At 40.0% G+C, this 26,091-nt stretch overlaps 1 protein-coding gene across 1 annotated transcript in view; it reads left to right on the forward strand.

Moving 5' to 3' along the window:
* Positions 1 to 7,055: 7,055 nt before the first annotated feature.
* tgfb2 (transforming growth factor, beta 2) overlaps positions 7,056 to 26,091 on the forward strand; it is a 51,940-nt gene continuing 32,904 nt past the window's right edge. Inside the window, exon 1 of the mRNA XM_086154886.1 lies at positions 7,056 to 7,484. Coding sequence (XP_086011012.1) covers positions 7,139 to 7,484 — 346 coding nt within the window. The 5' untranslated portion in view covers positions 7,056 to 7,138. The remainder of the gene's footprint in view (positions 7,485 to 26,091) is intronic.

Here is a 26,091-nt window from a genome sequence, read left to right on the forward strand (position 1 = left end):
TAATCATTTTTTTATGTTTTAAGATTTTTTATATTCATCTTTTGCATCTATCGTTCTCATCTAGACAAGCGACAGTTTCTTTGCATTCCAGCCGTGCACCTGGCAGTTTGGACGGTTCAAACTCGCATCTCTTTTTTTGACCATGAGTGCGCTGCACCAGAGAGCATCTGGATTCGATGCACTCTTCCTGTTAATAAGAGTCACATTGTATTGTTTGGGATCATATTTTAGATCAATGTGTCGCACCTGCCTGAACCAGTTGGACCTTAAGTACTCCGAAAGTGCCGAGCTTTGGAAAAAGAAAGGACAGCGTTAAAGCAACCTCACTCCAAAAGACATCTTCTGATTATAGAAATTAAACTATATCATTGAGAAACATTGAATTCTACCAAAATTTCTGATGAAATGCCACAAACAACTCGTGTAAAGGCTTAAAATTAAAAAAGAGCCAAGCATTCAAAGTGCAGACAAGGAGACAATCTCTAACAATAAGCGGATGTTCAAAAGTTTCTGAGCATGAAAACTACAGCTGGTTAGTGACAAAATATACCGCTCAAAGAACAAAACAATGTAATCCCAAGTCAGTCACACTTCTGTGAAGTCAAACTGTCCACTTAGGAAGCAACACTGATTCATTTTGACTTTTTTATAAGGACATTACATCAAAGTTGGATCAGCCTGTAGTGTAATTTTCCTCTTTAATTTTGAGTAAGACTCCAAATCCAGACCTCCATGGGTTAATAAATTTGATTTCTATTGATAATTTTTGTGTGATTTTGTTGTCAGCGCATTCAACTGTGTAAAGAAGAATTTAATAAGAATATTTCATTCATTCAGATCAAGGATGTGTTATTTTAGTATTCCCTTTATTTTTTTTGAGCAGTGTACTTCCTGATCACATTATTTTTCCTCAACCAGTATTCACACCGCGTTGTGTAGGGATTACTGTCAAAATGGTGCTTAAAGCACCACTGACATCCAAACAGAAGTGGAAATAATTGAGCTCCAAGTTGTAAAATATTATATAAATATTAACCGGCAACTAATAACCGTAGTGCATAGAAAGTTGATCTGATAAATTAGATGAGCGTTTTAAAAGTTCCCTTTCTATTCCATCTAGCACATTTTATATAATAGTGTGAAAACCATGTTGATTGAATTGACCACACAGTAACAATAATGAGTTGTCAGAGCCGGCTTGGCTCTGCAGATTTTAAACCTCTTTGAAAATGAAAATGCAGTGATTGGGACGTCTGCCACACAACAAGAACGTCTCTGATTTGATTCTGACAGGGGGCCTTTCAAAGAGGAGTTGCCATGTTCTCTCAGTATCTGCAGGGGTTTCCTGCAGATTCTTCCCAGAGTCCAAAAACATGCGGTAGGTTCTTTTGAGAACCTAAAATGCCCAGATGTATGAGTGAGAGAGTGAATGGTTATTCGTCTCTCTATGTAGGCCTGTGATTGTCTGGCAACCAGTCCAGGGTGAATGCCCACATCTTGGGAAATACCAGATGGGATAGGCTCCAGCCTCCCCGAAAACCCTGTGTGCAGGACAAGCGGTATAGAGAATAAATGAATCTACAGCTTGTGGAATCATCATCTATTGCGCCCCATCACCACTTATTGGTTCAGTTACACTGAGGTGCCAAAACTGACTTACTCTGCTCAAGAAAACTGCAATCTCCATCCATCATCTACAGCTTATCCTACTTATCCCATTCCACAGGATAGGATCAATCTTCACCCTGGACTGGTTGGTTGCCAGTCAATTGCAGGACCACACTCTTATTCACACATCTGGGCAATTTTCCCAATTAACCTGCTGCATGTTTTTTGGACTGTGGGAGAAAACTGGATGCTGGGAGAACATAAGAACTCCACACAGAAAGGTTCCCTATCGGAATCAAACAAGGGCTCACCATGCTGTGAAGCTGTGAGGGCAAAGCGCTAACAATTGCGCCACCCATGCCAGGTACAGTATGATAATTTGAATTCTGATCTCCTCCAGGGCATCTCGGCAGTCATTTGATTCACACAGCTGCTCACTCACCCACTGCGGTCTGTTTTTTTTTTTTTTTTTTTTATTTTGCAGCTGGAAAGAAGCTGTACATCACGGCAGAGATTTAGACGGCTGGCAGCCGACATTAAAGCTGGAATTTCCTTTTTTCTTCTGATAGCACAGTAAATATGGCATGTCAGAAAGTTGCCTGTATGTTATTCTAGTTTCTCTGGCTTGATGCTGCAGTTTTGATTTTCGGTGCGCCGCGGATGAGTTGAGGCTTTAAATCTGCAGAGCAACCTACAACCAGTGGCCATCTGTACAAGAAGTACGTTGGGTTCGCGCATGATGATGTTTTATCTATCAGGAGCTAAAGGCCACAGTCTTGTTTCAGCAGATGCACCAAAACAAAAATGATTTCCACCAAATTGCCATTGTTGTAGTAACAATTGTTAATATTTCATATTAATATATAATGTATTTAATATTTTCTTCCAAATCACCATGGTCCAGTGTATGGTGTGAACTCAACCAGGCTGTTGCTCCGGCAGTGACCCTGTAAAATGACGTGGCATGCCAGACTCCGTTTTCTTTTCTTTTCTTTTTTTTTTTTTGCTGACTCCTCTCTTCTCAACTCTGACTTGTTTTACTTTGGAGCTTCCTGTGTCTGGCCCTCATTGTCGGCACAACCCGTGGAAATATTTGTGTAGGGTGTTATCGGCAGAGAAGTGGGACGGCGGCGCGTCAGGCTGTCTGCACCACGCTGGATGCTCGTCTGTCATGGCAACACTGTGTTCTGCCACTCTGGTATGCCGCCTTTTATCGTGGCAGTGCCGAGACACACAGCCCCAAGGCCTGGGTCCTCGTGCTGTCATTTGCCACCTCCAACACTTCACCCACCTCACTTTGACCGCAGCACATACATACATACACTTCAGGAATACAATGAGACTCATATGAAATGGCAAAAAAAAGCGTGTTCAAATAATAGAAAATCGATAACATCGGATTTGAAGGACAACTCCAGTGTATAATAAATTCTCTAAAAAAACAAAGTTGCATAAGACTCTATATCAGCAACCTGCCTGAGGAGGAATGTTTGGACTTTTTTGTGTCTAAACACTAATCACTATTTTTGGTGACTGGATGAGGTCAGTCAGCCAAGTTACTTTGGACAGATGAACTTAACTGAGTAGCATTAATCAACATGCGCAAGACTAAGGTCGTCTGGGGGTTCTGATGTTGGTTCCGAGTGCATACTTAAATATGCAGCTAAAGTTGACCAGGTGTGACGGTCGCAAGTTCCAATCGACAGACTGAGAGGATGTTAGTTAGAACATCAAGCTCTTTTTTTACGTTTATCATCCAAAATAACCCTCAAACCTATAAAGAGCAAACTTGATAGTGATACTTCAACACGATTACTTGTCTCAACATCTGAACTGACTGAAATTAGATTTGAAAATGTAAATTCCCATCTTGTGTGTACTTGTGTACTCTGGTACAGGCAATAGGAAGTAACACACACAAACACTCAAACATCCACACACACACACACACACACACCTGTGCAGTCACCACACCTGTTAACAGTGAGTTCTGATTTAATGGCAACATCTGCTCCAAAAGCCGTCTCTGAGGGCAGAGAGTTATTAAGTGGTTGTCAGAGTTGATGAATGGGCGGCTGTGGTCAGCCACAGTGTGGATGGCCAGACCATGGGCAAATAATAAAAAAAGTGGGGGGGATTTTGTGAATGGTGTGTGTGTGTATGTGTGTGTGTGTAGTAGAGCAAGCCTGCACATAACGGGGGTGTGTCATGCACTGGCGTGAGTTCTGCATTCACATCAGGCGGTCAGGTGACAAGAGGGTTTTTCTGATCTATTGCACCACCTGATGGGGCAGGAAGTAAAAGCATCAGCGTTCTCCACACTTGACTGTCAGCACAAATTCTTGCTAATGTTTGAGAGATTTCTTTTCACTTTTCCAATCGGTTCGATTCGATTGACGTAGTAACATCATGAACTCATTCAGCAGATTTAAACTGTGACTTTAATTAAAACATGAAAGCTGATGAGGCAACTAAGAAGATTCGATGGAGCTGCAGCTTCCCACTGTTACTGAATATTTAGAGCATGAAATACTTGTAAAGGGTAAAATGAAATAAAAGAAAGAAAAATCCAATGGAAAAATGTTTTGACTTGATCAAGATACATCACAAATATTCTAACAAACAAAATTATTTTTTCATGGATTCAAGGACACACTATATCAGCAATCCCATCACTAGCATTTCGAGGAAAATATCAAATAAAGAAAGAAAAAAATGTCATTATTTTCTAACGCTTCCCTGCTGTAGAAAATTAAACCGCATTTTCTAGTAATGCCATTTATTCATTGTATTTCATTTTACTTTTATTTTTATACAAAACATATGAGCAAGTAAACCATTGAACTCAATGGTCAGTTTCAGTAAAAAGCACATTTTCTTCCTGGTGCTCTTACAAATCATTGTGGGAGGATAATGATAAATTATAATGTTTTGCCTTGCGTCAACACTACGGTTGAAGTCGGGGTTTCCTACAGCACAAAAACGCAGTTAGGGGAATGGAGAGATTGTGGTGGTTGATCAAATGAGCACTTTTGTGAAACTTGGGATGACAATCTGTATTTTGAAAACCACTTTTGACGCACGACTGAAAACAGTAAACAAACCACTGTCTCCCACATCAGGGTCTATCGCAGCATCAGTCTCTGCTCACAGCTGGCCATCAGAACATGAACGACCAGCGGTCAAAATGACCAGAACCACTAAATGTCATCGGGCACATAAATGTCGATATAGGTCATCTCTCTAACCCCAACCTATCGTTTTCTTGGGAAGAGAGTTGTCAGTGAAGCGATCACTAAATGAGGTCATGGTCAAGAAGAAAAAAAAACATATATAAAGTTTATACCAAGTCCCAATTATCCATCCATCTCACCCCCCTATCTATCTATCTATCTATCTATCTATCTATCTATCTATCTATCTATCTATCTATAATCAGAAATGAGTTTGTGAACCGACTGATAATTTTGTGAAGGCTTTTGCTTTGACTCACATTCCCTCATCTCTAGATAAGCCATTGTTGAATGAATAAATGAACGAATGAAGGTCAAAAATACCTGCACACACAAACACCCACAGTTTTGTGATATGTATGCAATGTAATTCAGATTTAATGACAATTGTGCAAATAAGAAAGGCCATTTTTTTTTAGATTTAGCAACAAGTTACCCACATGCTCAGTTACATATACTGTAAATGCAGATCTTAAAATGATTTTTCAGTGGACTAGAATTGAAATTTCTGATTATTATATTTTAGCCACTGCAGTATATGCATAAATTCAGTATGATGAAAATTGGGGGCCTGACCTCAAAAACAAAATCAGCCCATGTTACTGTGGTGTAGCTACAACAGATATATTATTGAGGGGTAGGGATGGAGGTCATTCATAATTACATTACATTACATTTGGCAGATGCTTTTATCCAAAGCGACTTACAGTAGAGGACATAGGGACTGCAAATACACTTGCAAATAATTACTGTCTGACTATTATTTCCAAACATTTAAGCAGAATTTTATTGCAATTTATTTTGTTGCAGAAATAGTCTTAAACAATTTCTAAAATCAGTTTCATGGTTTTACAATATAGATTAAAATTCACTGTGGTATCCTGCCTTTTTCTGACTTTGTAACGTACTTCATTTGAAGTATACTAAGTAAGGAGACATAATAGGAAATAAATGAATTATTTTATCCATTGTTGTCTGTGATGCAAAGAGGTAAACGAAAGCAGCGCATCCACGACGGTTGGAGCGCAAGTGCGAATTTCCGCCACGGTAAACGAGACGAGTGGAGTGGAGTAGTTCGGCGTGTACCGGCTTTAGGACCCTGCGTCAGGACGCACCGGGGCCGGTTGACTGTTGGCCGCCGCTGCAGCAGCGCTGGCACAGCCTCTCCTCCTATTCACACTGAATCGCCTCGTACCGCGAATGCGATGGGGTCCCCTCGCCCCTCCAGTGATGACAACAACCTCGGGTTTGAGGCGGGCGCGGGTGGGAGTGGAAGAGGGGAGGGGGGTAAACACACGTGGTTCCATCAGTTCCCTTATAAATCTCCTCCAAGCGGCCGCAGGTCCGCTGGCACGCGTAAAAGGACGATCCGTGGCTCAAAACTTGATGGCTTGAGAGAAGTCGCGCAAAGAAATACAACAAAAATACTTTAAAAGAAATAACAACACTCAGCATCGAATGGGAAACCCCGGTTGGTTGTAGGAGGCTTAAAGAAGGACAGCTGGAGTTTGGATGCGATTTTTTTGGCGTTGAGGGAAACAGCGCTCTGCGCATTCAGATTGAGAGGAATCCCCGTGGGCAGGTTGTGTTGTCGGAGAAACGGGGTGCGTGTGCGTGACGCGCGGCTGGGGTGGGGTGGGTGGGGGGAACACACGCAGCTCTGCCCGGCCGGCCGGCCGGCCGAAGCGTTCGGAGGGAAGTTGGAGAGCTGCGAGCCCGGCGGCTCGGATGCGGCGGAGGTGCGCTTGGTCCCGCAGGATCCACGGCCGTGCGTCCCGCTGACGATTAAAACTCCGCTCAGCTGTTCTTCACCCCCCCTCACACCCTCTTCCACCCCCATCCCCCCTCCCCTGCTTCCAGCCAGATATCTCAGAAACCTTTGAATGGCTGCGCGTCCAGCTTCGCCAACCGTTTGCTGCACCTCGACGCACTCGAGGTGTGCCGTTAGCGGAGAGTAGAGCCGTGCCAGACCCACGGAGCGAGACACAGCGGCCCACTCTCGCCGAGATATTGGATGGATTTTCTCGCCAAACGTGACTGACTCCTGGGGGGGATTTCTCACGAAGCGAGTTTCGGCGCGTGGAAGCTCCCGGACTCTCGTGCGTAAAAACGCTCTCCGCCTTGGAAGATTTAATTTGTTTGTTTTTTTTTTCCCCAAGAAATGCGTCTTCCATGTGAAATTTAAAATCGCACCCCCACCCACCCACCCACCCACCACCATCACCACCCTTCTCCAGTGAATGTTTCCCTCATTTGACTTTATTTCACATTGACTTTTGAAGACTCCAGTGAGGAAGATGAACCTGTGCATCGTCAGCCTCCTCCTCACTCTGGATTTAGCCACCGTGGCGCTCAGTTTGTCTACATGCAGCACACTGGACATGGATCAGTTCAAGATGAAGCGCATCGAGGCGATCCGGGGGCAGATCCTGAGCAAGCTCAAGCTCAGCAGCCCTCCGGAGGACTTCCCCGAGCCCGACGAAGTGTCCCGGGACATTGTCGCCATTTACAACAGCACCCGGGACCTCCTACAGGAGAAGGCAAACGAGCGGGCGGCGACTTGCGAGCGGCAGAGGAGCGAGGAGGAGTACTACGCCAAGGAGGTGCACAAGATTGACATGCAGCCCTTCTACCCGTCGGAAAGTAAGTGTGCGTGCGCGTGTGTGCGTGTGTGAATGAGAAAGGTTCTGACAGTCCCACAACACATCTGTGTGCGCGCTTGTAATTGTTTTTTTGGAAACTCATCTGCTGGAGGAGCCTGGGTATAAATGTCAGAGAGGCCGGAGACATTCACAACTTTATAGACTGAAATGAAAGTCTCCCTTTCCTCAGAACACCCCCCTCCTGCCCCCCCCACCCAATAAATAAAGAAAGAATATGTCCTGCAGCGGTGCCTTCAAATCACAAGTCACTTAATCCCCTCAAAGGTACTGGCAAAAAAAAAGTAAGAGGTGAGATATGAGGAAACTCTGTTTGAGTGTGGCAGAATTTGAATAAAAGCAGTTTGGAGGGCCTTAATTACCCCACCTCATAAAGTCTGTGCTCTGGGGGTGACCTGCTGCTTCGCTGGGAATCCAGCTTTGATCTGGGAAGAGGAGGGTTCGGGGTTTTTGTTTGTACCGGAGAAACAGAGAGAAAGAAAGATGACTGCAACACGGGGAAAACAATGGATGATCCCATTATGAGGTTCAGAGCTGATTTTCAAACAAAACAAAACAAACAAACAAAAAAAAAAAACTCTGGGCGATAGCCCTTGTGTCTGCATGTGAGTCTTTTTGACATTGATATTGAAAAATGTCAGTCTTTTAATCACTCTTTGTTTAGCAAAGGATAAATTGAGTTACAAGCCTCTGACTGCATGTGAAGTGGACAGCAGTGTGATCAAGGATGTGCATGAGTCCGGTCATGAAAGAAGGCCAACTGACCCCAGAAAACTGTTACTTCTCATGTCAGCTTCATTATCTCTTTAAGAACTTAAAAAAACAAAACAAAAAAAAACAAACTATTTTTTATCATTTTTATTGTCACATGTACTGTGAGGGTGCGAAAAGGAACAGTAAAGTTCACCTATGCCAAATAGGGTAATTATCATCACAGGCCTGATGTGAGTACCACAGATACCACTTCTAGAATTAAGAATATAGGTTCTCTCTCACTCTGCATACTGTATATGTTTAACATGTGACATATTGACCAATATTAACTACCGTAATCATGTCAGTCAACCACTTATTCCACAGGCTGAAAATCAGCCTGGAATCTTTCAAATTTGGAATCAATTCTGGATTTTGGAGGTATTTTTGTGTGCGACCTTTGACCCCTTAACCCACTTCTTCATTGACTTCTTCATTTTTTTCCCTTCAAATAACACTCACAGTAGTTTATTTTTTTTTTATGCTCAAGTGGTGAGATCTAGACTCCTGACTGTGTGCGGAAAGAGATTCTGCTGACACATTTCAGAAATCATGACACACTTCAGAGCCCATATTACCATTTTACTGCTGAGAGGTCATTAAAAAGTTATTCTATTCTCACAACAGTAAGCCTCCCACTGATTCTTTCACAAAGGTTGATCTCAAGTAGGGGATTGAGAATATGTGCATTACATATATGTACTGATTATACATGTTTGACACTTCATAGTTCTGTCTGTGGGTTCTCCTATGTTCCTTCTCCAGCCATGGGTGGTAAGTCGCCTTATACTGAAATTCTTCAGGACTGGATGAGTGTCGATGTAGAAATAATCAAACCATTACAGCATCGGGGGAAAGAAAATAATCAAAAGTATATTTTCTCAGTAATGTGTCACAGCCCTGCTACTGACCCTCTATGGATGTTACATGACTGCAGCATTATTGAATGACTTGGCTTACATCCTTCATATAACATGACCAAGCGCTTACAGATAATAGATGTCATAGAACACTGTTTTAACATATTTGTCAGCAATTGCCCTTCTAAACTGTCTTGAATACGAGAAAGTTCTTCTTTAGTTTTTATTCATTTATTTGTATTCATATATGTCTTTTTTACCAAGTGTCAATTGGAGATCGATGAATTAGATCCTTTTCAAGGCTGATATAGCATGTGGTATCGTATACACAAAAACTGATCTCATCATTTGCCATTATTGGATTGATGATTGATTAATGATTTGCTCCATTGACCTATGATTTTTTTTTCACTATCCACAATGGAGTTCCACCTGCTAATTGCCACCCGTCTATCACCCGAACACGAAATGCCGTCACATCCTGTATTAATATGATAGTCAATTGTTGCAATTTTTTTTTTTAATAAAAAAACACAAGTGGCTGGGTCATTTAAGCCCAAATGTCAGTATAAGACAATATGGTCTGAGAAGAACATTGTATGAAAAACTAGGAGCACTGGAACATTTTTACTTCTATGAGTAAGACTGATTACATGAAGTTTGCCCTTGGTAATTTTTAAGTGACTTTTATATCAGGTTACATTGTTATGGATTCTTATTTGTGATATGAATGAAACAGAAAAGCGCTGATTGTAGAGGAGATACAGTTGTGAGGTTACCTATAAACATGTCTATTTGCAAAGTGGATGCATACATAGTGAATGACATTGGTCCAAATATTGACTCCTGAGGGATTCCATAGTTTATTATGAAATAAGGAGAGACACGGTTACCAGTAAACACATGAAAAATTCTGCATTTGTAAACAAGAGCTGACTTTTCAAAGCTGCACTAATGTCCAGGACACTCATATCTTGTTACATTTAAATGTATCACATGATCTCAGAGGATTAGTCATGACTCCAGTAAATAGTATAAAAGGGCTGCCTACAACCTGTCTGACATTTTTCAGTGTCATTGTTTTGGCTCACATCTTTAAAGAATTGTAGGATATTCTCTGAAGAATTTTCAAATTAATCACTCATTTTTCCAAATTGTGCTGTTACAGTTGAATGTTAATGAATGAAAGTTTTTTTTTTTTTTTTTTTAAATAAAGAACAAACACGAACCAGATATTTCAAAGAAACAGTGAAAGAACTGTTGAGTATTTCGAGACATTCAAATGCACATAAGGATTACTCCAGTTGAGAAAATCTGAAACATTATTAAATTTGGGATGTGATGTGATGGGGCGGACCTATTTCGGAGGAGTGAGGTGTGCATGGCTCCCTATTTCATTTTCACCAGGCAGCCCCCTGGAGTTGTGGCAAACTGTGCTAAGCTAGGCTATCTGTTGACAACCATATGACACTAGGGCCCTGAATATTATCCTTTTGATTTGTGGCGCCTTACTGTTTTCATTAATGTATTTTTGACAACATTTGACAACATTTGACAACAAGAAAATACTTGTCTCTTGTCCTCTTCCACAATCATGTGAAACCATATTCTACATTCGTGTCTGTCATTCTATTTCCATTTTTTTCTTGCAAATTCTTCCAGATGAGGCACCTCAGAAACACAATTCCAATGTTACATGTATTGATCAATCAAAAAACTGGAGACATTTGCAGGGGAAAAAAGGTATTGGATAACTATTATTTAAACAGCTGTAGAGGTGCTGATCTGTAGCTGACCCTGACCTTTGACCTCCCATGTGGGGCAGATAAATTTCCCCTCCGGTGGATCAAAAGGACATCACTAGAAAAGCCATGGCTGAGAAAACAAAATAATCATATTAAATGAAACTGCAGAGCCGTTAACCCCAATATGGCTTCCTGCTTCACAGCAAAAATGTGAGCGCGCTAAGTAAAGCGAAAACAAAGATGTATTTTACACTAAATGTTATCCTTGGCCCAACCTCTCGTGTAAATACCTTAAATATGAAAAGATTGGGCCCTTTGCCAAGTGTAGTCACAAAAGCATTTACAGGTATAAATAATACTGAAGCAACAGTCCGGGAGGAAAGGAGCTCCATTCACATGAACGGGTGACACTGGCCAGATCTTCAGCTCATGGAGACAGATGTTGACAGAAGAAAGATCAAACATCAGATCTTAAGTGATATTTAGTTTGCTGATGTGTTTGTGTATGTTTGTGTGTGCGCACACGCATGTGAACACACACAGGAGGGACACACGCACAAGGGTGCCAGCCCTATTTTGTTGGGCGCCAGGAAGTCCTTAGAGGCAATAATATTGGGCACAACAGCCTCACAGAAATGCTGGGCTGCAAGGTGAGAAGGGGTGTATGTGTGTGTGTGCTTATGAGGTTTGGTCAGTTGGAGATACTGTCACCGTCATCTGTATGAACCCAGTGAGTGTATGAGTGTGTGTGCACGCGTCTGTGCGTATGCATTTAACCCTGCTTGCTGCTGAGCTCTGCCACTCCATCCATGGAAAATTTCAGCAGGAGAGACATGTTGTTGCTGGGCTGCGGATTGGTGATAACACACACCATCCCTGCTCCCCCCAACCCTATACAATACGTCTACAAATGATCCCCTTGAGAAATTAGCATTCATCTGCAACAACCCGCTGCTGTTATTTCACCTAAAAGTAAGCCCACTCAAGGTTTGTTGTGCTGAAATCACTACTTAAAGGGGAATTCTAACAATTTTACACACGAACGTCAGTCAACAAGTCGTTGGGAGTTCTCCTCTTCAAACACTGTTGCACATTGTCCGGGTGGCTCCGGAGGACATTCGTCATGTGTGAGAAAATAATTTACGCCATTACGGTGATGTCATTGCTAGTTTTAGATGGTGTTTGGAGCCAGGCTCAACATTAGGGATTGAAGAGATTTAAATCAACAGATCAAGGAGAATGCTTTATATACCAAGAGAAAAATCTGTGCTCGCACATTCAGAATGTGTTAAAAAGTAAACAACAGAAATCCGCTCATTGCGCAAATTGGCCCGGTAAGTGCTTCATACGTCATCTGTGATTATACTTTCATCACTAAAATTTCAGCTGCACAATGTCTTCATCTTTGAGTTAATGTTGACACAGTTTTGTTGAAAAAAATTCTGACAACCAGCAGCATTTTACACAAATTAAATAGAAAAAAAAAATGACTGGTGTGAAATCAAACTAATCAAACAAAATCAAGTGTGGACATAATTCCAATTATGTCAGTGTCAGTGTTTGTGCAGAAAGACAAAACAATGTGAGAGATAAAAAAATAGTGCACAGATGAGAATAAATACATTTGAAGATGCCGGGTGTTGATCTCCATTTTAATTTACGGCATTTATATGGAGTCCAGCTATATTGAATCACTTCATTGGTGATGTTTTAGATGGAACAGTTTGAACAATGTTTGGTTGTTTTGTCAGTCTGTACGTAAATATTCACTGAAAATCTGAACATTTTTATACCATGCAAGACACAGTGTTGTGCGTTTAAACTCTTTCAGAATCTCTTGGAAAGTTTTCGTTCCCATTTGATTTTAGAAAAAAAACAACAAGATCCCTTCCGTCTTTCATCTCACTGGAAAAATCGTTAAAAGGGAAATGCAATTGAAAGATTACCTATTCACAGTAATCCTCCTAAAATGCCCCAAATTGTGGTCTTTGCTAAAGTTTAGAATAAACACCATCTTTAAAGATTTTCAAACAAAGAATGTCCAATGTTACTTAGATGGCAGTGAATGTTTGACCTATAAAAAAAAAAGAAAAAAAAAAAGGTTTTGGTTATTTTCTTTGATTGACCTGCATCAAGTCTGGATCATTATAATTCAACCATATTTGATGACATCAGTGATGCAACCAAGTGCCAGAAGGCTTCAAGATTAGGCTTGAAAGCATTTGTCAGTGTCTCCTCATATAATCACATTTAATTTGAAGACTGGCATAGCTGAATGTTATGCTGTGTTCATGATTTCTGTTCCCTCCACCCAACTGGTGGTTTTACTGCACTTTAATTTTAAATGCCCAAACACTTTGTGTGTCGTTAAAGGAAACAGAAAATGCTTCTTGAGATCCACTGTGGTTTTTGATTCCGAATGATTCCAAATATATATATAAAAAATGACAATGTTATACTGTGGTTATGGTAAAATATACAACTTGCAACGTCACAATCAAGCGGCATTGCTGAAAAGAGCAAATAATTGGGAACCGTTCACATTGGCTTATCCCATTATCATGTTTTCAACATGCCGTGGAATTGTAGCAGGTCATTATAAATATAACTTGCTTATGTGCAGCCGTTTCCTGATAATCCAGTTGTTACAAGTCATAGACTGCCTTGTTAGTACAATGTTCAGTTGATACTTTTTCAATATTTTCTAACATGGTTCAGGTAGGATATGTCTTAGCAGGTACGTGGAAATCTCATATGAAACTGATACCTCGAATAAATGTGATAGCTGCCAATGTGTCCGTCATGTGTTACATGGACAAAGCCAGTTGGACAAAGATGAAAATGCAATGATTCCACATGTTAACAATGTTACTCTCTGTTCTTGCTGAGAAAAGGAACTCTGTGAATATGAAGTCAAGGAAGACTGCAATGAAAAAAAAAGGAAACATTGGACTATTTTGCTGTAATCTGCATCCCTTTAAAATTGTCCTGACACATTGTTTAGTTTCATTTTTGGCATAAACCCATTGACTTTCTTTTTCCTGGTTAGTATCCAGATCTTTGTGTATTCCTGTTTTTGAACCAAACATTTTTCAGAAACACGTAAACATGCACGTGAGGCATGGGTCTCTTTTTAAGCCAGAAGCAGGAGGTCAAAACCAGTGGATCTGCATGTTCACTCATCAGGTCCTGTAGTAAATAAAAAAATGAAAAAGAAATAACATTCCCTGGGTGTGAGCGAGTTTGTAAAGGGATGCAATCCTGAATGAATCAACCACTCTTTCCAACACCTCATCTGTATTTTCAAAGCAAATATTCATGAGGCAGCTACTCTTGTATCAAACTATCAACCCCATAGTAGTACAGGTGTCAGGAAAAGGACAGTTTTTCAAGTAGTATTTACAAATGAAGCAAAATGTGGCTAATAGCCACGGGTCTCTTCTATACACCACATATCATGGTTGTGTTTGTGAGAGTACATGTATGTATGCCCGCAGGAATATTTTGGGAATATAGGTCACCATAGGTTATTCAAATAATCATTATTACTTATATTATATGACTTATATTCATTAGCAGCAGATAAAGGATAAAGGTACTACTGACCGTCTTGATTTACATTCTGGCTAAGATACATCCATAATGGTGCTGAATGGTAAATGACCCTTGTAATGTGCAGCTTGGTTTTCACTCCGATTATTCACAGTTGAAATAATTAAAAGTAATCATACACGCCACTCACTCTCTAGTTAAGATAATGTACGGCTGACGATCACTTTAAAAAAGTCTTGAGTCTTAGCTGGTTGCCACAGTGTGTGTCTGAGTAAAACAGCCAAGTGGACTGAATGTGTGGTCTCTTGCTTCCTCTCTGCCCCAGGAGTGCTATAGAGTTCTCCTCAACCCACTGTATCTATTCACACAAGCCTGTGAACACACTGACCCCACTGTGTGCTGCATCCCATCATACTGGATTACAGGACAAACAACTTAGCTTACATTTAGATATTTGAATGGACCTCATTTTTTTTCTCAGCACAGCACTCAAAGCACTTTACAGTGCCTAGTTCATCCACTCTCTGTTCTCTCTCTCTCTCTCTCACACGCACGCACGCAGGCACACATGCGCACACGCGCACGCGCACGCGCACGCACACGCACACGCACACACGTCTGTTTTTATATTGAGGGTTGCCATGCAAAGCCTCAACTAGCCCATCAATAGCAATTAGCTGTTTAGTATCTTGCCCTAAGGGCACTTAAGCACAATTATTGAGAGCTTTTATTGAAATTGCTGGGAAATTATTGGGCAAACTGTTATGGCGCAAAGGTGCCATATATCCAAAAATGTTATACAAATGTTATTATTGTATAATAAAGCTGCACATGGTTAAACTGTTGGTTGAACATGGTATTTACAGTCAAATTCTGAGGACAAATGTGTTTCTGCGATATCTATTTGCTTTACAGCAAAAAAATACGGAAAACAAAAACAAAACGCAAATCTTTTTGATAACATCTGTTATCCTCCACCTGCAGGATGGAGGATGGAAGGTGGATGGATCTCCATGAAAGAGTTGAGGAGGGCGATTGGTGATTTTGCTATGCCTCATTTTCCATCATACAAAATATGGTTGTTATGCAAACATTCCAACTGGGGTGGGAAGTGAGTGTGGTTTGGACTGGGTCATATCAATGATTTCACATAAACTCTTAATAACCTAAAAAAAGATTACATGTTGCCAAAATGCTCAATAAATTGAAAAATATAGGCAACAGGCTTTCTTACTGTTAGCAAGCATCAAAAGGGCTTTGACCTTTGCTTTTTGGAAGTCTTATGTTACATTTTTTTTACTATTAACAAGACCTAGTAGTCTTCAACCAGCTAACGTTTTTGACACCAGAACAACTTTCTTCCCACTCCATCAATAAAATGGTTTGATTTGGATTTTAAGGATTTCCTCCAAATCTCTATCTCGTGGATTTTCTGGCCCGATTCCAGGCGTTATCACGTCTACTTAGTTGTGTGATATACAATAAAGAATGGGGTCAAAACGTTTACTTCATGGCCACAGGCCTGATTCACTAACAGTGTTTATGAGGTTTGCGATGTGATTTCCTCCGATACTATTTACTACTAGTGTACTCTGAAAGATTAATGCTGCTCGTGGCCTTTGTAGAAGCACATTGTTTGTTGTGATCAGCGTATTAGCACTATCAGAGCCTGATAAGTCAGTCCCTGAAAGCTGACGGGCCAATCAGAGTAGCAGAAATACCCGCTTCCTTCAGCCACTGATTGAAAACCCTCTCTTTCACTGCCAGTGTTTGTCTTCAATGACACATGGCATTAGATCTATTCAACTGTTTGCTTTAGGAGGGCCTTATAAATACAAACACACACATTCACATGACAGCGCGTTCGGCATCGGTGCAGCTGAGTGGTCTGCACGGCGCCCACAGCTGTAAATCTCCTGTCAAAACACTAATATGCTGGGCAAACTTTTCAAACAGTACTTAGAGAGAGCCTGTTTGTTACATGGAGTGAACATGTTGCGCCAGAGCTTTACTGCTTATTTACAAAGCACATGTGGACCACATGTTGCTCTCTGCTTTTATTTAGTGAACTGAATTCAAAGTCAGTAATTAGATCTCCATTAGGTAACCATTTATCCCGACACACTTTAAACCTTTTTGCTTTTTCTTTCTTATTTTTTTAGCATACACCATTTGTAGTGGCCATCTGTTCTCAAAAACATTTTGTTTTTTTGTCATTGTTAAGAAAGATATAGCCCGAGATATCGACTCTTGTGCTCCCCACAAGGCAAATACTGAACATTTAAAAGTGCGTAATCTGATAAACCACAATTTGTTCCTGTTAGTCTATCTGAGTAATAGCCTGTCCATATCACTGTAGTGTAGTGTTGTTCGGCTTAAGTTTCACATAAGCTCCTAATAAGGCCACCGCTGGAAGGATGTGTCATTTTTATAATAGCAAGCAGATATACTTTGGGGAGTAGCCCTACTTAAATAGTGTTAATGATATATGCCTTAATTGTTCGTAACATCCTGGCCCATGGAAGAGTGATGGTGGATTCTTTTGGACTTAATGCAGAGGTTCCCCAAACAAAGCCCTCTTACACGCAGGTTGGCAAAATCCCCAAAAGATTCGCCTTCATCACACGTCATCAGGCTGAAAAGGTAAAAACGAATGAATTGAAATTCTTTTGTAAATGACAAAAAAACAGTTTGACATCAACTGAGAAATAAGTAGGTACATGTAAACAGATTACAGACTTTGTCAAAAGTATTCAAACCACAGATGCCTGCAATGTAAGAAAAAGAATGACAGAGGAAGAAAAGTGAACAGCAGTAGTCTGGCTCAGATCAACTTCTGTGTAGCACTGAAAATAAACACAAAACACGGATAGTGGCAGAATACAGAATTTTGATCTACAGTATGTATTGACTGCACTCAAATATACCGCACTTGGGCATATAATAGTACATTACTATGTGCTTGGATGTATTTGGATCACATATTTCAGGAATACTGGATGGATGGATGGATGGATGAACTGATTCAGTGTCATTTTCCCATTGCAATTGGATATCTTATTGTATCTTTTGTCTATATGGTTGACAAATTAATACCGCAGTGAAGTACTGACATACAATTTGCCAGATCTTGTGAAAGTACGCCGCTTAGGTAGGCCTTGAAACAAAATACCATACAATATTTACTTATACTTTGACAACTATGGTAGCAAAGAATCAGTAAAAACCCACATTTCAAAACACAAAGACATCCTGATTGAAATTGTTTCTCTTAAAAGTTTTATATACTGACCTGGCTGACTATACGTATCGTTTAGTGGTAAATTACACAAAGATCCCGTTAAAACCCACTGTTCAACAATTATGGTCAACATAAGTTTCATGGTCAACATTGTTTTCCCCAGGTCATCTTGGCGCCACAAAATGTGTTAGCATTTACAGCCTATTTAAAAAAATACTGGTGATTAATAAAGAAGGCACTTCCTTTCCAGTTGCAGGTGAGCTGTATGATCTTAGTCAAGACAGCGTTTGAAGCTGGTTTCTCCAGGAGCAGCATTTTAGGATGTCCTTGCTCAGCGACTGTTGTGTTTTAGTCTTAGTTTTTCTGTTTTGCGTCACAAGGGGGCCTTTTCTTCTATCCACACAAGCTGGAGAGCTTCTGTTATTTTTCAGTCAGAAGTGTTTGCTAGACATTTACATACACAAAACACGAAGGCGTCCATTTTTGTGAACAGTGTCTCATTTAAGCATCTGGCAAAATGATAATTTCTGTCTGTTGTGGACGTGAAACATCACCTAGTGTTACGATATATGGGTAATTTGAGGAGCTTAGAACGTTAATGAAAGCTGGAGGTAAAGGCGTTCCCCCATTACATTGAAAGCAGTCAGCTGCAGTGGGTCATCTGATTAGGAAGCCCCTTCTCTGAGAATATTTGGGCGTTTCCAACTAGCAGGAGGCCCGGTTTTAAATCCATAATGTGTTGGAAGTTGTATATCTCATCTTGCCTGGGGAACGCCCTGGGGTAGAAGCTGGTATGTGTTCCTGGGGAGGGGGACGTCTGGGCTTCCTTACTTAGTCGGCAGCCACGAGAAACAGGTTCCATACTGTCGAAAAAGTAGAGGTTGGAATTGTTTCGTCTTCACTGCCATGTTTGTTGTCGCTTCAGTGACCAATGCTATGTATTTTTTTTAATTAAAGGAGGGAATACGTCCGATGGTCAAAGGCATGGGAATAGATGTTGAGCTTGTGATTGTGCCTACAAGAATTCGAGAACCGTGGGTATGGAAAGCTGAATTTATTTATGATATATCAATCTCTCTTTGTCCATAAAAATATTTTTTTTTTTAGCAACAGAGCTTACAACATGTAACTGACAAATAAAGTGCAGGACAGCCCAAGTGTCATAATTGGTTTTCAACCCAGCAGTTGATCTTACCCAGCACCCAGGTTGTTAAAGTAACGAATGCAGTCTTGTCATTTGCCATGTGTACACCCATGGATGCCCAGATGGTCAAAATTATGTTACCCCCAAAATACACTTATGACTCATTTAGAGACTAACGCCTGTTTGTTTTGCCCAGCTTCTTGCACAGAATATGCCAAAAATTACTTAACTTATTAAATAAGTTTAATTAACTTAAATAACTTATCTTGGAGTTGGGTGTGAATTCTTAGCAATTTCATTGGCTATATTTTTAGATTAAGAGGCAGTTTCTCCTTTTTATTTTCATTCACAAAATTAACGTATTTATATGCCTAGCGTATTTTCCAAAGAATTTTTAAAGTGAGAGAAAAAGCTGGTGCTCATGGTGCTTTGTTAATATCCATGGCTAAATCAGTGCATGTTGTTGAGCCCATGTTTGAGGAATCATGTTTTTTTAGCTGGAGAGAAAACTCAGCTTTCTCTTCCGTGCACCTCTTTAAATAAACCCGGTCATGTGGCAGCTGTTGGTTTGTGAAGGGAGGCTTGTGAAAGTAGTCAAACGCATGAAAACAAACACTCAAAAAAAAAAAAAATCAGGCAGGTTTCAGTGCTGGAAGGAGATCCAGACCTCTGGACAAACCAAGATAAAGAATCATCTTTCATAGGGTGAGAAGCTAGTACATCATTCTCAACAATCCAAACCAATGGGCGACAAGTATGATGGCATTCTTCTTCATTATTATTATTATTTTTTGACTCAATGGTAAATTATTAGTCGGTGATAGCCACTTCCACTTTAGGTTTCACAAACATCTGAACAAGATGTAGCCGTATCCCAGGGGCTGCCCTTTCACTTGCAGGCCCCTCACTGAACTGTGTGCAAAAGGACATCTGATGCCTGCGAGAAGACAGAAGGCAGGCTTTGTGTGTATTTTAAGTCTGATTTTCACAGGAGCACAGCGCTGTACACTTGAACCATTGCTAAAGCTGCAGAACTACTGCAGCGTACAGCATTCCCAGTAGGACAACCAAGCAAATTTCAGTGACGCTTAATTGAATGCGTGTTGTATCGTCAGGCTTCCAAAAGTCAAGGTAGGGTTTTAAAGGCAAGACAGAGTTTCACTCGTATTCAAACAAACATGGAAAGATTTAAAAAATGTCACACTTACAGTGTATTTGCTACAAGGTGATAGTGTTGTTACAACTAATTAAAATACATTTCTAACTACTTCCATAACTCACATCACCTCGAGAGGTAAACTGTCAGTTTTATCTGATTTTTTTGAATATTAAAAAATGAAATACCAGTGTTTCTATCAACTGCTGCAATGTGAATATTGCAACTTGAGTTGTAAGAACAAACACTGAGTAGAATTACTTTTAAAACCACCTTATTCTAAATTGCAAATTCTATTCAGAAGCTACTAGTTATGTTACTGCAGATTATAGCGAGACATTAACAAGAGACCATCTTTTTTATATGAGAAATGGGGTTGCGGTGGGTGTACCAGATTTGCAGAGCTTGGCAAATTGCATGCAATGGTTCTGTGCAGTGTTTATAAGAAAGATGAATTCGAACACCACCAGTACAATGAAATCTCTGTAAAACCCTGAGATATAATTATTGTTCGTAAAATTTGCTTGGGCGTTTGTTTCAAAGCTCCCAGGAGTACATTGGGCTTTGCCTGTGTGAAATGAAACCGAGCAGGTTCAGAATCCAGGCCAGAAACCAAAGATCATTAACAAGAGTGTGCTGGAGGAACTATTTCGGCAGTGCTATCTATCAGATTTTTGTGCTTGGATGACAATATCCTCTGCCAAAGTTGGATGGCAACCCAAATGGTGACCCCAGTGCAGCATTGAGATATTTTGGCACTGGATGTGATTGGAAATCAAAAATATAGTAGATTGAGAGGGGCTGATCAAGCTCATCTCTTTCCCTTGTCCACAGATATATGAATTCAATGATGAAACCATAATAAAAAAAATGTTATACGAGGCCCAAGTATGCAACGTGAAGAAGCTTTACGTCAAAAATATTTACACAATTAATAACATCAAAAGGTTTGTAAAGTTATCATACTGTTTTAATTAGCTGATAACTTAAATATGATTAGTAAAATTTAAAAGTTTGTTGGATGGGGAATTTAAGTACACTCAAACATTAAAAGGTAACAGAAAGTAACTAGTAGATAAATTCTAGAGAAACATGTTTGATATAAGTAAATATATAAAACTACAGACAGATCAGTTATTTATGAGAATGCCTGTGCATTCAAACCAAACAAAAAAGTGACGGCTCATTATTTGACTGGAGCTGCAGAAGTCATTAAACGGTTATTGTCTGGCCTTCCGAACTAGGCCTCTGCTCTTCAAGGATTTAATTTTATTTTCTGTTTACCGCTGTTTTCATTAACTTACTTCATTGTCATACAACGTATTGGTTTTTAGAATTGTAATCGAAATCGCAGTTGTTGTTGCGTTGCTGCAAACACAGCGCATGGTAACTGGCCATCATTTTTCATTTCTATTAAGCGCCAGCTTTGACGACTGTTGTTTTTGTATCGGTTTCTTAATCAGGGTCCAGCTGAAGTCCTTCCTGTGATGGAGCGATCAGAGCAAGGGGAAGGCAGCTGCAGGGAGAGTCAAAACTGTAAACCTCTGGCTATTTTGCCTGTGTGACGGACCTCACCGCAGGGTTGTTGTTGAGAACCCGTTTTCTGTTCACTTACGCAAGACCTGGACGCTGCTACCATTGGAACTGCTCAGACACTGTGGCCAAGCGGTGTTGCGTAACAGAAGAAGAGAAAGAAAGCAATTGAGCGAGAGAGTTTAAAGAATAAGTTCTCCTCAAGTGCTTTCTTTGTTGTGTGGAGCAAAAAAAAAAAAAAAAAAAAAAAAAAAAAAACCCGCATGAGATGATAGACTTAACAGCAGCGTAGGAGGTGGTATGGTGCACAGGTTTGGCTGCAATGCAGCTCACATGCTTGATGAAAGCTTGGACGGTGTCTCTGGCCGCAACGGCGATCAACCTCGGGTTACGCAACGCACTGTTTGAGCAGAGCTTGCTGGAACTGTGGTCACGACACCGTGTGTCATTCACTGTGTAATGAGGCAACATTAGTCTGCCCCGCTGCCACTGCGTGTGCACACACACCACACAGGCGGGTGAGTGTTTTGTGTTACTGCAGAGCTCTCTAATTGCCTTGTTGCCATACAGCAACAGTGGAAGTGTGCCATCCCAGCCCGGCAGTCAACAGCTTCCATCATGCACGAGGATGCCAAATTTAACATCAACCTAAATTAGTGCCAAATTTCACAATGAGTCATATTGGCAGTCACATTTGTATTTAGCTTATTTTGAATGCGTGTGAAAGAGCTCAGATGACGCTTTATTTACACCATAATGCACGACACCTTTAATAGACAGTCAGGTTTTCATTCAAACAGGACATAATTATGCCCAATTCCTTGGAATATGTACACATATATATATATATATATATACACTGTAAAACGATCCCTCAAGTAACACGCGTGACAAAAGTCAAATTGTTATGTGTTATTCTTAACACAGTGTTATTAACAATCCTACAACAATCAGCCGCACTCATCATGAATTTAACCAGAGACAGACTATTGATTTAATGTCTGAAAAATTATAAATTTGAACTTGAGTGAAAATAGTGATAGACATTGGAAACCAAAACACCAATTTATAGAGCAGCCAAAGTTTGCGCTCCATAAAAACTGTCAGCTTGGACATTAAATTGTCATGAATATGAATGACAAAAAAGATTAACCTCACACCGAATTAAAGTTTTGGTTAGTTGATAACATAACTCAGAAAAGATGATTATCAATTTTTGGCAGCTGTTTTTTAAAGTTGTTACCTAAACTATTGAAATAGTTTGTAGCTGATCACATCAAACTAGACATGAATATCAAATGACCATTGTATCTTGGTTAATGTCTGATGAGAAGGTATATGTAACCACATGATAATATATTTAACGAATGCCAGTCCATACTTTTTGATATAAACGCCCCATATTGACAAATCTGTGAAATGGCTGGTTGGTGGGACTTAAGTTTAACCTAACACCAATAATACAAATTGTTTTTGTTATCAGTGTCATGGTTGTTAAACCAAACAAGCAAAAAATGGAGTATATTTTTGTTCTGAAATTAATTTACTGGACAGTTTACTGGACTTTTCATTTGCAGCTCTCCAGTTCCCCAGCTAATTCAGTCAATGTCATAAAAATCATTAAATGCAAGACCATAAGCTCAAAGTTGCAGGGATTCCCTTTTTCAAGCAAGGGTTCACATCTTTAATCCATAACAAAGTCATTTATTGTGTGATTTGCAGATTTTTTTCACTTAAAGCTACTGATTTGTGTTCGGGTTTGGCTTCTTCAACTGTTTTCAGCCCAGCCCTCAGTCCTTGAGACTCTTGCCTTAATATTATGGAATTTTGTCAATTGAGATAAACTCTCCTAAAAGTGGACTCCTTTATTCTTACAAATATTCCAAATATATATGTAAATCTATAATAAATAAAAGCCTTTTATTGGTCTTTGATCGAAGAAAACAACAACAACTTTAAAATGATCCTTATTAATGACTGCTGGCTCTTTCAGCTCTGAATTTTGTCTGTTCATGATCACCGTGATCTAATATATTTTATTGAAAGGACATTTTTGTCTGTTCAGGGATTATGCATCATGTTCCTTTGCGCTCAGGTTTTTTTTTTTCCCCCCAAAACAAATAAAAATGGCTCACTACTATGTCATTATGTTGAGCGCTGTTCTAATACAGTGTTTTTCATTTAACATTTTTACTGTACCAAACTCAGTAGTCATACGCTGCCCTTGAAGTATCTGTTTTAACTTAAGAAGCCCTCTGTGTCCGTAAAGCACTCATGTTAGCTGCTCTGTCCCATCTCCTTGTAGGTCATGCTGTCTTTTCTCTGCAGTGTTCTATGTTTATCTTGCTGGCATTGTTCTTTTTCGGCACCCTGTGATGTACCTCAGTCGGGCAGTTGCTTAGCAAAAAGGATATTTGACACCGATTATGTATATTTTCTCTTCAACTGAGTAGATTTCATTTGATATGTGCTGCATGTATCATTTAAGATAGTGTTTTCTCCATCGCACGCACCACATCTGCCGTCTCAGAGTACAGCCAACTTTTTGTTCCAGGTTATGTGTTGTTCGCACAGAAAAACAACTTTGGAAACACTTTCTAGAGTCAAAGCAATATTTTTATATAAGGTTTTGGGTGGAATATGTGAAAGACATTCCTGTAATTTAGTTTTCAGTGTATTTTTGGATACCCAATGTAATACAGCTTATGGAAGCGCTGTCTCCCGGTTACTTGTGCACATGGTGCATATAAATCCTGCATCACTCATTGTGTGCTTCTGTGTGAGTCGTTTGTATTCATGCCCGGCTGACTCTGGAAAGGCAATGCATAAAGATCGAGTCTACGTGGCCACACGTGTGTCTGCTTTGTGTATATGCGTGTTTATCTGTTGCTGGGAATTTGGGTCTGTAGAGACTGACAGATCATGGTGGATGGTCCTTCAAAGCACAGGGTATTTTTAGTTCCCAGGGATTATGTGTGGAGTTGTTTTCAATTTGCTATTGGCAGGTGAATGGCTGGGTGGAGACGTCTGCAGGGAACCAGACAGGCAACATTCCCCCACTGTAGATCCTGTCCACCCCCTTCTCTTTTCTTTTACTCTCCCAATACATCCCACCCCTCCTCCTGTTCACCCACATCCTTGCTTCTTCCTCCTTCATTTCCTTTTGGCTGCTGTATGTCTGTAGCTGTCTGCTCCTATCTTCCTCACTCTTTATCATTCTTTCAATTCTCCACTCCTTGTTGGTTGCCATCACTCACTCAATACATCCAGTTTCCTTTTTTTTTTTTTTTTTTTTTCCAAGATCTTTATGCAGGACCGTGATCTGATTCAATGCCATCATACATACAACTATTTCCACAGCTTAAATCCATTTTGTTTTAGGGAGCTTTTAATGCGTTTTAAAGCAATGTTTTACATTTTAAATATGCTTATTTTTGCTTCTCATCCTCTTTATTCAAAGCCTCTGGCTCTTGACACCTTCATTCCCATCCGTAGAGATAATGGTGAAAGTAACGGCATCGTAATAGCGAAAAGGAAGGAGACAAAGAACCTCTGTGTCTATTCAGAAATATCACAACTTTTCATCAGTCTCCAATCCCCCCAAAAAATGAAAAAAAAAGTTTGGCTGTAGATAATAACATATCTTGTCATAACACAGGGGAATACATTCTCTAGTCACTTCATTTGAAAAGTTAGCGTTCAAAAAAATGGATGTAGATGATAGCCTATTTCACTTGCATTATATTATAATATAGAACCCCAATAGCACAACTGTATTTCCTTGGAAATCATTGTTTTCCGACCTCACTGTCAGTGAAAGGTTCGAATCAGGTTCCATCATTACTCCATCTATATTTTTTATTTCTCTTTTGGTACAATGAAGTACCCCTCAGGTTTTTACACAGCAGCTGAAATCATGAATTTCAAATCTACTTCAGTTCAAGAGAATTGCATAACTGTTACCAACTTCATGATTTGAAAGATTTCCCATTCACTCTCTTATTTACGGCCCACTTTCACTTTTGAGACACAACGAGCAAATAACAAATTTAGGTGTGCCAATCCTTCTTTTTCTGAGTGCATGTGTAACAGGAGTGAGAAATTACTCAAAAGTAGGTCAAGTAGTTTTCACTCGAGCAGGTCTCAATATCTGAGTCAACAGGCTGATATTGAGTTCGGTTTCCGTGCCGGAGTAGTAAAATTGATAACCAGGTAGTAAACAACAGCAATCAGTAATAAATCAGAATTAGCCAGCGGACTTTGGTCCGAAAGGACTAAATATCTCAACATAAAATACAAACTACTACATGTTATGTCTAATTGATTCTGTATGTTTTTCTGGAAAGGTCTCCACAGTAACTGCATGTTTAAAATATCACACATAACACCCAATAATATTAACATTAGTATGTGACGAGAAAAATATGATAATGATGGTGATGTCGATGCCAGAAGCCACTACCAGTGAAGAGGAGACATATGTGGATTTTTTCATGCCAGCACTTCTGAGACATCTGCAAAAGCAATCACAGCTGAATTCCTAACAGCTCGGGATCACAGCATAATTATTTCATGGCAAATGTTTTCATTTATGTATTCCCACACT

The sequence above is a fragment of the Fistularia commersonii genome, chromosome 11 (assembly GCF_037954325.1).
Source record: "Fistularia commersonii isolate RoL2024-O1a breed Wild chromosome 11, RoL_Fcom_v1.0, whole genome shotgun sequence".
NCBI classification, from domain to species: Eukaryota; Metazoa; Chordata; class Actinopteri; order Syngnathiformes; family Fistulariidae; genus Fistularia; species Fistularia commersonii.